At 40.9% G+C, this 15,459-nt stretch overlaps 4 protein-coding genes across 5 annotated transcripts; 3 read left to right on the forward strand and 1 right to left on the reverse strand.

Moving 5' to 3' along the window:
* The first annotated feature begins 62 nt into the window (after positions 1-62).
* On the forward strand, positions 63-3,484 carry rnf151 (ring finger protein 151). The gene is made up of 4 exons (XM_044330877.1): positions 63-516; positions 1,126-1,295; positions 1,414-1,510; positions 2,789-3,484. Exons 1-4 carry the CDS (start codon positions 514-516, stop codon positions 3,257-3,259), a joined length of 741 nt encoding a protein of 246 aa, XP_044186812.1. The 5' UTR covers positions 63-513; the 3' UTR covers positions 3,260-3,484.
* Positions 3,485-4,334: 850 nt separating this feature from the next.
* On the forward strand, positions 4,335-6,801 carry rps2 (ribosomal protein S2). The gene is made up of 6 exons (XM_044330876.1): positions 4,335-4,499; positions 4,629-4,718; positions 5,650-5,757; positions 5,893-6,226; positions 6,493-6,584; positions 6,674-6,801. The coding sequence occupies exons 1-6, from the start codon at positions 4,362-4,364 to the stop codon at positions 6,752-6,754; spliced, it is 843 nt and encodes a 280-aa protein (XP_044186811.1). The 5' UTR covers positions 4,335-4,361; the 3' UTR covers positions 6,755-6,801.
* Positions 6,802-7,760: 959 nt separating this feature from the next.
* On the reverse strand, positions 7,761-10,628 carry ndufb10 (NADH:ubiquinone oxidoreductase subunit B10). The gene is made up of 4 exons (XM_044330410.1): positions 10,376-10,628; positions 9,957-10,095; positions 8,245-8,384; positions 7,761-7,908 (listed from the first exon to the last, which is right to left on the reverse strand). Exons 1-4 carry the CDS (start codon positions 10,521-10,523, stop codon positions 7,820-7,822), a joined length of 516 nt encoding a protein of 171 aa, XP_044186345.1. The 5' UTR covers positions 10,524-10,628; the 3' UTR covers positions 7,761-7,819.
* Positions 10,629-11,047: 419 nt separating this feature from the next.
* LOC122966312 (60S ribosomal protein L3-like) lies at positions 11,048-15,444 on the forward strand. 2 transcript variants are annotated; one of them, XM_044330409.1, is made up of 10 exons: positions 11,048-11,070; positions 12,106-12,298; positions 12,579-12,747; positions 12,863-12,998; positions 13,743-13,929; positions 14,039-14,199; positions 14,313-14,414; positions 14,802-14,897; positions 15,028-15,147; positions 15,332-15,444. In XM_044330409.1, the coding sequence occupies exons 1-10, from the start codon at positions 11,068-11,070 to the stop codon at positions 15,389-15,391; spliced, it is 1,227 nt and encodes a 408-aa protein (XP_044186344.1). In that variant the 5' UTR covers positions 11,048-11,067; the 3' UTR covers positions 15,392-15,444. The 2 variants fall into 2 exon arrangements, with proteins under 2 accessions (XP_044186344.1, XP_044186343.1); XM_044330408.1 differs by lacking the exon at positions 11,048-11,070 and adding an exon at positions 11,551-11,653.
* Positions 15,445-15,459: the final 15 nt, after the last annotated feature.

Consider the following 15,459-nt stretch of genomic DNA (forward strand, 5'->3'; position numbering starts at 1 on the left):
GGTTTTTTGCTCACAACGTTGAAAAAATCTAATTTCTATTGTCAATATTGAGACTAATTAGATCGATTTTCATATCATAAATCATATAAACTGAGAGTTTGTGGGAAATCAAATTTAAAATTAAAATGCGTGCATGTTCTGTGGTCATACAATTCGTCACTGTGGCTCAAAACAATAAACGCTGCTGAGCTATTCATGTTAAAAAAAGAAGCTCCTGTTTGACATGTGGAGGCTGTGCTTTGATGCTAGAACAGCAGGGAAAGGACGCGCTTCATGAGAGCCATTATCTCCCTTCGTTTATATAATTTACTGTTGTCATTTGTCCGCACACACACACACACACACACACCCACAAACACACACACACGAACCCTCCTTCATGTTTTGTCAGGAATGTTCATGTGTGTGTTGCATTGATAACGCGGGTGTGTGTTCTGTGTGTGACATGTGAGGGGACCGATATGGAGTAAAGCAGCACCGGGAATGGAAACACGGTGAGGGAAGGGGATTATCATGGTGAGTAGCAGACAACTTCTGTTTATTTTTGTAATCTAGGTTTTATGTCTCACATTTATTGACAGATACTTGAAACTTTTACACGTAGTCTACATATTTTAGGCTTTATGGGAACTTGACGTGATTTTTGTTTTTCAAAGCTTAAATTGTAGAGGCTATAGTCTTGTATGTAGCTACTGTATATCGTGGTACTTTTTATTAAATATTTGAATTAACTAACAATGACAATTAAGTAACTCTTGGCCAATTTGATGTGCTTCCAAGTATTTTAAAGTGATCTCATCTTATTTTCTGAAGAAAAAGAGTACAAACAGAAGGATTGTGGCTGTTTTCTTTAATCATGTGATCAGTCATATGACTTTCCAGAACAATTCTGTTTTGTCATCTCCTGCCTTTATGTTGGAAACACTATGGATGCTTGTAGGCAGCTGTAGAGTCGTGGTTTACAGCTGTTGAAAGAATATTTACCCGTTGATTTACCTGTTGTTGCATTAAGTGTCACAATATGTCCGTCTACTCAGGTCTGACCCCCAATATCTCCCTGAAATACATTATAAGTGTGTATTATGATGAGCCTGAATGAAGTAGTGTTATATTGGCCACATCCAGGCGGACCCAGAGGTGTCAACACAGAGCGGGGGCTATGATGTGGAGCTGTTTGTGGACACTCCAGACTACGATCTGATCTGCACCATTTGCCAGGGGGTCCTCAGGTGTCCAGTAAGAGCTGCATGCCACCACATCTTCTGCAAGAAATGCATCCTACAGTGGCTGAAGAGGTACTGAACATGCATCAATACCACTGGACATTGTAAAAAAAAAAAAAAAGTACAGTATTGGATTGTTATTAATGTCTAGTCTATACAGTAGAACATCAACATCATTTATCCTCTTCAGACAGGAGACCTGCCCCTGCTGTAGAAAGCCAGTGAACCCAAGCTTGATCTTTGTCATGTTCAAGCTGAGCAAATCTATTGGACGCATGAAGATCAAGGTAGGAAACTGAGAATAGGAGGAGAGTTGAATCTGTACACATTTGTACACGTTTGTAGTTATCATGACATCTCTTATTATTATAATTAAGTGGCTGTATATATACAGGTTGCCCAGTGGCTTATTGTAGATTTTATGAGGCCATGTCAACGTGTTGATACAGGGCATATTCATATCTATTCATATCATATTGTAAAGGTTACAGTCAAGATGTCACTTTGGCCCTTAAATGGTGACTGTCTGTAACCTCAACTAATGATTATTTTCATTATCAATTAACTACTGAATATTTTTTAGTCAATTGATTAATCATTCAATCTTTTCAGTGTCAGAAAATAATGGAAAATGTCCATCGCTAGTTCTGAGAGTCTATAATTGTCTTATTTTGTCTGACTGTAGTGCTGCTGCCCCATATAAAGAAGATGTTATTTGGCACTGGAAACTTTTAAAGGGATGTTAATTGAGCAGGCCGGCAGGCAGGAGTATATGCAAGAAATAGTGATATTTATTGACAAAAATATTGATGAAACAGAGGCAAAAATGAACCTAAACTAAGCTGAAGCAAAGAACAAACATATAATCTGCAGCCTCACATCAAGCTGCTACCAGTGTTTGGTCTTGTACCTTCTCAGCCTCACCTAACTAAAACATACCATCTACTGAGGTTACCACAGGGTGAGCTAGACTGATACAAAGCTTTCAAAACACGTAGAACATTGATGTAGAATTTCTCTTTTACTGCTGACAGATTATATTATTATTATACAGAATGTCATTTACTAAAGAACAGTTTTATGCTTCCGACCTCAACTTGACAGAGCCCAGAGACTCACTGCTTAGTGCGGCTAATGATACACTTGTCACTATCACTGATTAAGCAGACAATCTGCCCTACCGTCACAAAACTCACAAAAAAAAAAAAAAACACTAGTAATGTTGGGAGCAAAGACCCAGTGAAAAGGTAGAGGAGTGACCTTTCACAATGACTAATAGTCCAAAACCTGAAATAGCTTATCAGAATGATTGTTGATTAACCTCTGTCAACCAACTAATCAGTTAATTGACTTATCATTTAAGCTCTAAGCAACAGTCATCTGTTCAGTAACTAATTTTGCCTAAGTTGTTCTCAACACCAGTAATATCACATCTGTTTGATAATAACAGTCTTCAAACAGTACTTGTAGTTAAGAAAGATTGAGTGAATTCTCTAATTCTGTAAGCATTTATGTGATTAATGTCTTTTTCTAGCTATTGATTAGTTTGTGTGGTCTCTTCTTAGTGTAAGAATGAGATCCGTGGTTGTGCAGAGACCTTCCCCCTCTCAGAGCAGTACTGCCACAGCATGAGCTGTCTGTACGAGCTCATCCCCTGCCCGTACCAGGGCTGTCGTGCACAGCTCCTCCGCAGGGACCTGGACACCCACGCACGCCACTGTGACCACTGGCGCCAGCCCTGCCACATGGGTTGTGGCACGATACTCTCCCACCGCACCGAGGCTCAACACAACTGCTACAAGCAGCTGAGGCAGGAGTACGAAGCCAGGCAGAGGAACCACAGGGCCATCGCCACCGCCCTGCAGAGGAAGATGAGGAGGATGCAGAGCACCATGGCCCACATGAAGAGACAGATAGGGCTGATCTGTGAGAGCCTGGAGGTGATGGACGACCTGCACGAGGTGGAGGAGGAGGACGCCGGAGAGAGCAGCGGCAGCTCCGGTGGGACTCCAAGTAGCAACAACAGCAACTGCTGAGGGACGAGTTAGTTGCTGCTGCTGGTTGGCTACTGCTGTGTATAATTTCTGCACGTGTTCATTTCTTTGAAGGTGTGTGTTTGAAGATGTAGGTAGGTACGGTAACAGTCGAAAGTTTGGACACACCTTCCAATTTTGTGCTGTTGTTTCATCTATTTTGTAAATAAAGTATATAACATTACACTGTAGGTTGTTTTCATTCATCATTTAAGAGGAGAGTGGAGACTGTGCTTGTTGACAAGTGATGAAGGATGCTGATCAACACAGTAATGCAAAACTCACCTGCACTTTTCCTCCTTTATAAAAAGGGTATTCATGTCTACTAATGTTAGCAATATAATAATATAATAATAATAATACACTTTCTTATCAACTGATATATTATAAATAAATAATAATAAACTTTATACAGCAAAGTTACAAGGTGCTTTACATCATTAAAACATTAAAATACTACAATTAAGCAGTACAATAAGACATTTAAAAGAAAAGAGAATAAAATAGCTCTAGTATGAGATTAAAATAATTGTAATAAAACAATAAAACAACAGTAGCAATGAAACAGATAAGACATGTTGGAAATAAAACAGCGTGGTATCAATTAAATGAAACTGAATAGCAATAAATGCTTTTTTTATGAATGTTTTTAATCATACCTTTTGGTCAGTGATGAAAAAACCTGTCGCTAGTGGGCAGCAGTCAGCGCGTTTTCTCGTGGAGGAAATATCGCGATGATTCCTAAGGATAAAACCCGGCGAGACTTCTCTCGGGTCTTCTTCCTGTTATAACGATCACGTAAGTGGACCGATGAATTGTTCATTCTAGTCAAAATCCTCGTTTATCTCACGCATCGTCCTGCCAAACACATTAATGTTTGCTATAAAACTACACAAGAACATATTATATTAAGATACTGACGGCATTTATTAGCGTAGTGAAGCAGAATTTGAGATATTTTGACTTTTTGAAGATATGTGTTCAGTGTTGAATATGGCGGCGGTGCTCGTGTTCTGCGATAAATGACAGAATATAATTTAGGCGCTCTGTTGCCTTAGCGGTCAAAATATATATTAACTATGATCTTTGTTTTGTTCTGCAGCAAATGGCGGACGACGCCGGTGGTAGAGGAGGTTTTCGCGGAGGTTTTGGCGCAGGTGGCCGCGGCGGCCGGGGCCGTGGACGCGGCAGAGGCCGTGGCAGGGGCCGTGGTGCCCGGGGCGGCAAGTCCGAGGACAAGGAGGTAACTGAAGTTTCTTTCTGAAGACTCTTAAGTATCAATTAATCGGTGAAATTCGTTTGTAACGGCAGGTAAATATTCTAAGAGAATACCCGTTAGTGTTGTATAACGGTGGTGGTCCTTCTCTTTTAGTGGGTGCCAGTCACCAAGCTGGGCCGCCTTGTTAAGGACATGAAGATCAAGTCCCTGGAGGAGATCTACCTGTACTCTCTGCCCATCAAGGTGAGCATTGTGTCACATGCATGACAGATGGACTGTTTACTATTACATGTTTTAGTGCTGAAAGAGGAGTAAAGGGAGGCCTGCTGCTAAGAAGTGTTAGTTTTCTCCCCATAATGGTCCACTTAGTTTGAAGGGGTTTACTGTCACTATTTTGTATATTGTTTGCCTCAGTTAGTGCCTGTATATGTGTATTATTATATTAAATGAGAGATTCAAGAGGTTTTATGGTCACATGCACAGCAACATGGCAGATGGCAACATTGAAAGCAATGAAATTTGGCTTCTTTGACCTCTAGTTCCAATTAGAATATATAATGAGAGAAATTTAATAAAATTGGAGAAATGTACATTATATTGCACACATGTAGATAAGTGTATTGTGCATAAGTGGGTGATAAATACTTCAGTTAAGCACCTGTTCCTCTGAGAGATAATTCTCTGACTTCTATATCCCTGTTGTTTTGCTTGTTGTCGCTTGTTTTATGTAACATAAGAAAAATATAAACATGTTGTGTAGACAACACAGAATAATGTAAAGAAACTTCATAGAAGATTACAACTACCTCAAGGTTATCGGTGATTTTATCTTTCAGAAAAACAGATGCTTGGCTATGTGATAATACATGGGAGGCAAATACTGGGGCTAGTATGTTAGAAAACTACCTAGCATGCATGTTATGTAACAGTGTTGGCATTTGTAGGATTGTGCAACAACACTTTGATTTTGGGTTGCTTCATCTGTCTGTATAGACCCCTCACTTGAGGACTTGGTGTAGGGAAAAAAAACTGCAATTCTGTTATGATCAGAATGACTCAAAACTGATGTATTAACACTATCTGGAATAATGCAACACTATACTAGGGTAGATTTATTCCTTCGGCAACTGCAACAAGTCATAATCTAATGCTGAAATCTTTTGTTTTTCTGCAGGAGTCTGAGATCATCGACTTCTTCTTGGGTTCTGGTCTGAAGGATGAGGTGCTTAAGATCATGCCCGTCCAGAAGCAGACCAGGGCCGGTCAGCGCACCAGGTTCAAGGTGCGTTTAAGGGACAACTCTGTAGTACAGGCGGCTTGTTATCAGTGTTTTTTTTTTAAAAAATTTTTAATATAGTGCAGGTAGTCCAGATGTGACATTGTTTGCCTCTGGGTTGTTTTTTTTTTTTTTTTACAGGCCTTTGTTGCCATTGGTGACTACAACGGCCACGTCGGTCTGGGCGTGAAGTGCTCCAAAGAGGTGGCCACAGCCATCCGTGGAGCCATCATCCTGGCCAAGCTGTCCATCGTCCCCGTCAGGAGAGGTTACTGGGGTAACAAGATCGGTAAGCCCCACACCGTGCCCTGCAAGGTGACTGGACGCTGCGGCTCTGTCCTGGTGCGTCTCATCCCCGCGCCCCGTGGTACCGGCATTGTGTCCGCTCCTGTGCCCAAGAAGCTGCTCATGATGGCCGGTATCGACGATTGTTACACCTCCGCAAGAGGCTGCACTGCCACCCTCGGCAACTTTGGTAAGATTCAGCTGATGGTTATGTGTCTAAAGCTGTACGTTTCTGGTTTTCTCCTAGCTCTGCTCAGCTTCACCTCTGCAGTGGTGTAGTTGTCGTTATCAGGAGAGAAATAAACGAGTATTATAATGCACGGCAGAAAGACTGTTTTAATAGTCTCTTCTGTTCCCCTTTTTAGTGCTCAACATTTTTATATTTTCCATACAAGATGCTACATTGTCAAAACACAGAGCTCCATCTTAATAATCTACTTTTTGTTCCCTCCCCAGCTAAGGCCACCTTTGATGCCATCTCCAAGACTTACAGCTACCTGACCCCTGATCTCTGGAAGGAGACCGTCTTCACAAAGTCTCCCTACCAGGTCAGAACAAGCATCAGACCAATCCGTTACTAGAATGTTTTAAGATGTAGGTGAAGTTGTGTATTAACAGGCTTTCTATCTTGTTTCAGGAGTTCACTGACCATCTGGCCAAGACTCACACCAGGGTGTCTGTGCAGAGAGGCCAGGCAGTCCAGGCAGCTTCCTCCTAAACTTTTTGTACAGTGGAATTGTTGAAATAAACAATCTGGAAACATAATTTTAATGTGTATGGTCTTGTTACTTGTGCTGAACTCTTGACAGAACGCATGTATTAATAAGCTCCTTACATAGACTAGTTTTGCATCAGGAATCCACATTATGGTATAAATGTAAAATCTTGAGGTACCTCTACTACAGTATTTCAATTTTATGCACTTTATACTTGCATGCTTGTTTTTAAAAATACAACACATTGTTAAAGATGAAACCAGTGGTTTCCAACTTTTTTGGCTTTTGATGTCTTACAAAAAGCAGTGTGTAGTCGGTGTCACATTTCAGATGTCTTAAGTTAACAGCTCCACCAAATAGTGTTTTTTCCACTTCTCACATGGTCTAGTTTCATTAAATGTTCAAATGATCCAATATTTCAACACCTCCAGCAGCTACAACAGTAACATGCTGCTTACACACTGATGCGTCGGTATTAATGATCTAATGTCATATATAATATCAGTCAGAGGGACCAAACATTCTTTTACTATTTTTAAGTACATTATGCTGCTAATACTTATGTACCTAAGTAGTTTGTTTCATGCAGGACTTCTACCTGTATGGAGTATTTTTACATTGCTGTATTGGTACTTTTAAGGATCTGCTGTATGTAACTTTAATCACTGTTATAATTTTGAAAAAATCAATTTGAAATTCATAGTGGACACAGACAGGTATATTTAGCCATCTAGCAAATGAACGAACTTCCTTACATGGATGCAAAAATATTTTCATAAATCAGTCCTACTTGACAAAGTCTGGTAGAGAAATTGCCTCAATATCATATCAAGTTCTACCGAGGGTGTGATGAGCGGATGAGCTGATGCATTGAAATGAAAATTGTTCACCCCCCTATATTATGTGGTTGTTTGCAAGTCCCAATAAAAGTTAATTGTTGGAAAGTCACAATTATACATGCACTGTGCAGATGTCACTTTTAAGACAGGGTGAAAAGACGCTAACATCTGATTTCTCACATAAACTTTATTTTACAAGTATTACACAGGACAGATAGAGAACTGTTTTTAAGCATTCTGGGCCTGAGCTGCCATCATCCTCTCTTTTTGCTTCATTAGACATTTCCTCCCGCTGGCGTACGCTCCCAGGTCCCCATCTAGAAAATAGCAGGTCGTACATTAAAACACATCTAGTGGTAGTCGAGCTAAATTTGAAAGTGTCAATGAGTAAAGCATAAAACATGTTCATAAAACAAACTTGGGCTGCAATTATTTTCATTATCGATTAATCTTTCAATTCAGCGTTAAGTCTATAAAATGTGTGCAAAATGCCCATTATGATCTTATTTCCAATTACATAAAAACTGAGTAAAGCAGGAAATTCTGCATTTAGTCAGCAATGTGAAGCATGACAACAACAATAATACAAAGCTTACACCTTTCTTTTCCATCACACCACACATTCTCAAACTAATCTATTGAACAGTACTCACAGCGTGACTGGAAGTTCTTTGTTGACTCGTTGAACTGCTGTATTTCCCTTGCACAGTTCTGCTCGTAGCTGGATCCTTCCCTCTGCTGGCAAGCCCTCAGACGCTCCTGGACCACCTTCACAATCTCCTGGTCCACTTTACTGAGGAATCAAGATACAACAACACAGTATAAGGAGAAATTCACATTCTACAGCGAGGCTGCAAGAACAATAATGTCTCCAGAGCTGACTTGGATGCCTGCTTGTGATAATGGCTTAAAAAGGACATCCTTCCTAGGCCACATCAGCCTACCACTGGTCAGGCAGATGCACCTACAACTACTATACTGTCCTTATAATGTAAATATTTTTATACCCAAATGTTTCTCATAATTAAAAGGGCCTGAATAAGACACTTCATGAACTTATTCCAAAGTTATGGGCTCTAATCAGCTGCTATAATCTCCACTCTTCAGAAAAGGCTTTCCACAGGAGCAGGGATTTGCTTCCATTGCCATGTTGAGTGATCAGACCTGGCTTGCAGTCAGTGTTTCAATTTATTTTCTAACGTGTGGGATGGAGTGGAGGTCTGAGCTCTGTGCAGGCCAGTAAAATTCTTCCACACCAACCTCAGAAAGTAATGTATCTTCTAGACCTTTGTGTACAGGGGCCTTGCTATCTTGAAATAGGAACAGGCCTTCCCCAAACATTTACCAAATGTCGGAGGCACAGGAGGCTAGTCTTGACCTCCAAGTTACTCCGGCAGTGTGTGACCAGGCTGGTGACCAGTATGAGGGGTGCAACCCACATACTCAGCTCTGCTGCTCATCCCACAAATGCATGTTCCTTACAAATGTGGCACCATTTAAAAGGGAAATAAACAGGCTTTCCAACGGTATTAAATTTATTGCTAAGAAGCATTGTTACAACAAAAAAATAATCTACCAAACACAAATTTCCTTACTTTTTGTGCTAGTTTATTTGCAGCTTTTGAGGCACTTGAGGGTCTGAGGCCCCATGGACAGTTGCCACTTTGCATGATTGGTAACCCAGCCTGTGCCTGATGCTGAAGTTAACTTCTGATTCATGGTTGAGGGGAAAATTAAGGGAAACATAAATAATCTCCGTTTTTCACCACTTACACAATGAAAGAGTGTTAGACATTGTAGCGGAAGCCTTAACGCTATTTAAACCCACTTTCACCACCTTTGTTTTGCCTATAAAAACATAAACAAGGGCAATTTCACTGACGTCTCTTCATACAGACCACGTTAGACCAGATCCAGATGAAAAACCACTATACTCATCAAATCTGGACTAGATTATTATTATTATTATTATTATTATTATTACTACTATTATTATTATTATTATTATTATTAGGATTTGACTAGTCTAAATTACAGTGGTTTTTGATCTGGACCTGATCTAATGTGTTCTGGATGGAGAAATATCAGTGTCTAACACTCTTTCATAGCGGAAGTGGTGAAAAAACAGAGAATTGCTCGCTAAATATCATTATTTATGTTTCCCTTAACCCATAATTTGAAGCTAACTTGAGCATCGTGTTTGTGTGTCTATATTTCATTTACATATGCTTGTATAAGTAGTATACTGTGTATATACTATATATTTATTAACTGTAGAGCCTACTGGGTATATCTGGCACACAGAATGTCCATCATGATGAATAAATCTCATCTTAACTAGATCTGTGCTTGGCCAGTCACTTACTAGTCTCTCCTCCACTGCATCTCTGCTTCATAGTAGCAGAGGTAATCTCCCTCCTGGCACTCCGTCAGGTCAGGGACACGGCGGAACTTCTGGTGGTAGTAGACAGACTTGTTGTTACCCCGAATGCTGTCAACAACATCTGGAAAATAACGGGAGAAAACACAGTTCAGATCACAACTTAGCAAAACCTAGGCAAAGCTGAATGTATGACGCTAGCTAGCCTAGCTCGCTAAAAGCGTATACCTCGCAATATTTCCACGAAGCAGAGCCTTATAACTAAATTGGTGTAATATTTTGCAAGGCAGCAACGGTGACAGCATCGTTAAAATATCTAAATATGCCCATTATATGTCCACACTACACCCTCAGCTCCTGATAGCGGTGTTGTTGTGCTAGCTAGCTCAGTTAGCTTCGGTTACCTCTAAATGTGGTGACAGGCAGGTCCACGGAGTAATAGAAGAGTTTAGACAAAATCAGGGCTGGGTTTGGCAGTGCTGTCTGTTTGTCCACAGCCGGAGTCTGCCGAGGAGGCTCCGGATATGCTCCTTTATCATAGTCTGCAGGCATTATTCTGCCCTAATTTGACCAAGACTTGAAAAATCCTACAATTCGACCTCGACAGCTCTCCTTTCGAGGTGGCGCATGCGTAGAAGACACAACACAATGGCGAAGTAGAGGTCAACAAAAACTTTAATGTTATCAATATACGCTTTATTTTTATTATTCTACAGTTATTATTGGGTACAAATATCATGCTTGACGAGAAACGTAGCACAAGCCCAATTACAGTATTTTGAAAACAGGAAGGTCGAAGTTTAAAGGTTACAGGTGGAGCTGTTGTACCATGAAAATACATTAGGTGGTGCTGCAGAGCTAACAACTACTGCATAGTGATACATTTTGGCACTTTTTTCACACATTTTTGGTATTAGGCATCAAATTGAGCATTTAAAATTGCTAAATTTTATCTATTTTTTTCACTGAAAATGCAAAGTTTTGTATAAGAAACAAGATTTATGCATGAGGCCCATACTTAAAAAGGAGTTTATAATTGATCTCATATTTGACAGTGCAGGTTTGCTATGACATAGATGAATGCCTCAGACGTGTGATGGTGAGTAAACAGTGGCCACATTTGTCTTGTTCGCCTTTTAAAGCATCAAAGATACTGAACCCCAAACTGTTGCAGGACACTCCATTGCAGGAAAACTTTCTGTCCAATGTTATGTGGCCTGCTGTATATATACGTAAATTTATTTGTATCTATCTGAATGTAATTAATCAACAATCAATCACCTACACTGAGTTCCCAACTGCTGGCTGCAATATTACTGCTCTTTAAAATAAAGAGAAGATGCTATATCAACCTTAAAGCAGACCAGGTGAATGTTGGCCACACGACGATGAAAACTTTCTTCTTCCTATCTCTCTCTCTCAACTCCTTTCTTGGTTATATGGTTCCTGTCCACTGGGCTTCCCACCACCTTAGACCTCTGAGTCCTGCCTCTTCCCTCCTCCTATCTTCTCCTGTCATAACTTGGCAGAGATTGCCTTGTTTGAAAGAGAATACGGCTCCTCAGCTGGGCCAAACACCAAATTAGAGCCCTTACACTTTGTATCATCTTATGTATGACCCTTACATCAGCACTATTCTCTCTCTCTTTCTACCCCTCGCCTGGTCAGTGTGCACAGCCATGGTCAGTCCTCCCACTCTTTTTGGTTCTTTTTATGCTATTATGTGCAGTTTCATCTGTCTTTGTCTTCGACATGTGGGCATGTGTGTGTGATTTATGAGTTTGTTTGGCTGTTTGGATTTATTAGGATGGATGAAGTGTTTTGAAAAGTTATCTTGTGATGGCTGTCTTTGAGGGGACCACGTGGAATACTGAAATGGCGACTGCTTTTTGATGCAGCGTCCCACCCTCTGTTTTCTTCATTATTTTGACTATTTATTTCTTGGTTTGTTCATCCTGTATACCTACAGTGTGTTTATGCCATATGTTATCTATCAGGAATTTTATCAGGGAAAGCTCCTGTGGCATTATTGTAACAATTATTGTATGTCTGATTTCTGGGTTACATTTCTCACTGGGTCATCTGAGTTGCTTGTGAATATGTGTTGATTTTCTGGGGGTCATGTCCTCTCCAGTCTCATCGCAAATTCCATGCCCCCCGCCATGGACACATGGGGTTCCTGCCACACAAGCGCAGCAAGAAGCATAGGGGTAAGGTGCGCACATGGCCCAAAGATGACCCCAGCAAACCTGTACACCTCACTGCCTTCTTTGGATACAAAGCTGGCATGACCCAAACCATCAGAGAGGTGCACCGTACTGGCCTCAGTAAGTAGCCTACGACTGGACTCAGCATCATGGTTGCATGGGAGGCTTGAGGAAAAATATTTACTGAGTGATGCTTACTCAGTTCTGTTTAGACAGGATGACTAGAGAGGATGAAGGGTGGGGGTCTTATAAGGTCAGGTGTTGGATGTTAATCTACTGGGTTCTGTACAAATGTACAGCTTCTGCACTGGTTTGAAATAGTATATAACACATAATGGGACATATTTATGCTGTTAAAATACCTGCTAATAAATCATAATTTTCTATATTTTCCCCACAGAGCAATCAAAGCGAGAGGAGGTAGAGGCAGTCACCATCATTGAGACTCCCCCGATCATTGTGATGGGGGTCGTGGGATATATCAAGACTTTGCAAGGCTTTCGTTCCTTTAAGACCATCTTTGCCGAGCATCTCAGTGACGAGTGCAAGCGTAGATTTTACAAAAACTGGTGTGTGTGTGTGATTATACACCTTGTATATCCCATGTAAGGGAAAGTCAATTCACCAAACACTTGATGCTCACTTGTACTGTTGTTTCTAATTATGTGTCTTTCTATGTTACAGGTACAAGAGCAAGAAGAAGGCCTTCACCAAGTACAGTAAGAAGTGGCAGGAGGAGACAGGAAAAAAACAGCTGGACAAGGATTTTGCTATGATGAAGAAATACTGTTCAGTCATCAGGGTTATTGTTCACTCCCAAGTAAGCCAGTTTTTCTTCATACCGGTGCAACACTGTTCAGAGTGACAAACTGCATAAAATTTATACCCCAAACATTTACACTATAAACTTAAAGCACAAGCCATCTTTCACTCCTGTCTCCTCTCATGTCAGTCAGACTGCATTGGTTAGTCTAATGATTGACTGCTATTCTCTCCTTCTCTTGAATCCACCCCTGCAAAAGGGCAGAGGTTCCAGAGTTATCCACCTGACCACATGCAATGGAAATAAGTGTTGCCACATCCCCGATCACTCGACTGCCAAGAGTAAAACAAGTCTGGTCCCAACACTGTCTGTCTGTGGGGGGGCAGAGGAGAGCAGCGTTTCAAATAGCAGTTTAAAAATAATTTTCAGGGCAGAACCTGGCTGCTCATCCAGACTTTGCCAAGTGAAAACCTTTATGTTGGCAGTGAACAATATGAAGATGAGCCAAGATCACTCTTGATGGTGTTGCTAAGATCAGCCTTTTCTCTGTGCAGGTTTCAGCTTCAGCAGTGGTATTAAGATCAAAACGTCTTGTTTTTAGTTGTCTGATGTTATGACTGAGAGTTCAAACATGGTCTTGTGCTGATTAATAAATCTAATTATAAAAAGACAGGACGATGATGTGTCGGGGGAATATCATTTCAGTCTGAGTGACCCTGAACAACAAAGCTTTTCTAGATTTTTGCACTTTTTTCAGTTACAGATCAACTGGCTTCACAGGTCTTTATTCTCCATTTGCAGATGCGATTGCTGCCGATAAGGCAGAAAAAGGCCCACATCATGGAGGTGCAGCTAAATGGGGGAAGCATCTCAGACAAAGTGGACTGGGCAAAGGAGCATCTGGAGCAGGCTGTGCCCGTCTCTACCGTCTTTTACCAGGATGAGATGATCGATGTCATTGGCGTCACCAAGGGACATGGCTTCAAAGGTTGGAAACATCCTGCTAGTTGCGCCACAAGTTGTAACACAAATGAATTTATAACCAGATCATATCAATCAGTCAGTTTGAGCCTTTTGTGCTCTGTTTGGGTTGATAGGTGTGACAAGTCGCTGGCACACAAAGAAGCTCCCCAGGAAGACTCACAAGGGTCTGAGGAAGGTGGCCTGTATTGGAGCCTGGCATCCTGCTCGTGTGAACTACACCATAGCACGTGCTGGTCAGAAGGGCTATCACCACCGTACGGAGCTCAACAAGAAGGTTAGCTGATTCACCAGTAAGACTTTATGCTGTTACTTGTTCTAACAACAAATCCAATCCAAAATCATCATGGTTTCCCATTCCTTGATTCCTTGATTTCCTTATGTCCTCAGATCTACCGTATGGGTAAGGGTGTCCACATCCAGGATGGAAAGGTGATCCGGAACAACGCTTCTACTAACTACGACACCACCCAGAAGACCATTACCCCTATGGTACTGCCCTTATTCTGTGACAAAATATGGCCATTTACAATACAGAAAGGAACAAATGGATAATCAAATCTACCAGCATATGTGAATTCTGATAACACTTTCTATGAAGCCAATATCTGTAATGTATTATTGGCATCTACATAGTGTATTATGATGTATTATAACAGTGTTAAGTCTTATAACTGCTTTACCAATTTTTCATGAACAGTTACAAGCTCCTATAGACACACTGTTGCCCTCTGTAACCATAATGAATGCAAGGTGTAGTTATGGCATCTGTTATAGTGCCTTAAGAATGTACTGCATGTATAATGCACTATACTTATTGGCTTCATAGAAAGTGATATCAAATGTCTTTCCCTTTTTTTCTGGATATTGTCCCTGTAGGGAGGCTTCCCACGCTATGGTGAAGTGAATAATGATTTTATCATGGTGAAAGGCTGTGTTGTCGGGGCTAAGAAACGTGTCCTCACCCTGCGAAAGGTACAGTCTGATTTTGAAAGTCTGAATTCAGATGTTACACTATTGTACCTTTCTGAGGTTATAAGTTGAACAGGTAGGCTATTTTCAAATTGAAAGGAAATGCGTATCTTGTGTGTTTTCCTACACCCAGTCTTTGCTCGTGCACACATCTCGCAAATCCAAGGAGGCTATTCAGCTCAAGTTTATTGACACCACTTCCAAGTTTGGTCACGGGCGCTTCCAGACTGCCCAGGAGAAGAGGGCTTTTATGGTGAGTGTGAGAACATTAATGGTCCCCATAAAAATCTGAATTCCAGGAAACAAGGAGAATGAGTGTTTGCAGTGTGCATTTCCGCCTCACAATAAGGGTCTGTTTTTCTTTTTCCTGTGTTGACATAATCACTGCTGAATGCTCCTATGTGGATTTTAACCTTTGACCTCTGGTTTACCTGCAGGGGCCACTGAAGAAGGATGCCCTGAAGACACTGTCCGAGCATGTGCCAGAAGAGGCCTGAGAGAAATTATTATAATCTCATGCAATAATACAATAAAGTTTTAAATAACTGTCCATGTGTGCAGTTGA

Source organism: Thunnus albacares, chromosome 17, assembly GCF_914725855.1.
Source record: "Thunnus albacares chromosome 17, fThuAlb1.1, whole genome shotgun sequence".
Lineage (NCBI taxonomy): Eukaryota > Metazoa > Chordata > Actinopteri > Scombriformes > Scombridae > Thunnus > Thunnus albacares.

Excerpts from the sequence above, each read along its gene's own strand:
- rnf151 (XM_044330877.1), top strand. Across the intron at positions 1,296-1,413 it reads ATCCTACAGTGGCTGAAGAG|ACAGGAGACCTGCCCCTGCT; the intron begins GTACTGAACATG and ends TATCCTCTTCAG. Across the intron at positions 1,511-2,788 it reads TTGGACGCATGAAGATCAAG|TGTAAGAATGAGATCCGTGG; the intron begins GTAGGAAACTGA and ends GTCTCTTCTTAG.
- rps2 (XM_044330876.1), top strand. The coding sequence starts at position 4,362 with ATGGCGGACGACGCCGGTGGTAGAGGAGGTTTTCGCGGAGGTTTTGGC. Across the intron at positions 4,719-5,649 it reads TGTACTCTCTGCCCATCAAG|GAGTCTGAGATCATCGACTT; the intron begins GTGAGCATTGTG and ends GTTTTTCTGCAG. Across the intron at positions 6,227-6,492 it reads TGCCACCCTCGGCAACTTTG|CTAAGGCCACCTTTGATGCC; the intron begins GTAAGATTCAGC and ends TTCCCTCCCCAG.
- ndufb10 (XM_044330410.1), bottom strand. The coding sequence starts at position 10,523 with ATGCCTGCAGACTATGATAAAGGAGCATATCCGGAGCCTCCTCGGCAG. Across the intron at positions 10,096-10,375 it reads GCCTGTCACCACATTTAGAG|ATGTTGTTGACAGCATTCGG; the intron begins GTAACCGAAGCT and ends GTTATTTTCCAG. Across the intron at positions 7,909-8,244 it reads AAAGAACTTCCAGTCACGCT|ATGGGGACCTGGGAGCGTAC; the intron begins GTGAGTACTGTT and ends GCTATTTTCTAG.
- LOC122966312 (XM_044330408.1), top strand. The coding sequence starts at position 11,582 with ATGTATGACCCTTACATCAGCACTATTCTCTCTCTCTTTCTACCCCTC. Across the intron at positions 12,999-13,742 it reads GGGTTATTGTTCACTCCCAA|ATGCGATTGCTGCCGATAAG; the intron begins GTAAGCCAGTTT and ends CTCCATTTGCAG. Across the intron at positions 14,898-15,027 it reads GTGTCCTCACCCTGCGAAAG|TCTTTGCTCGTGCACACATC; the intron begins GTACAGTCTGAT and ends TCCTACACCCAG.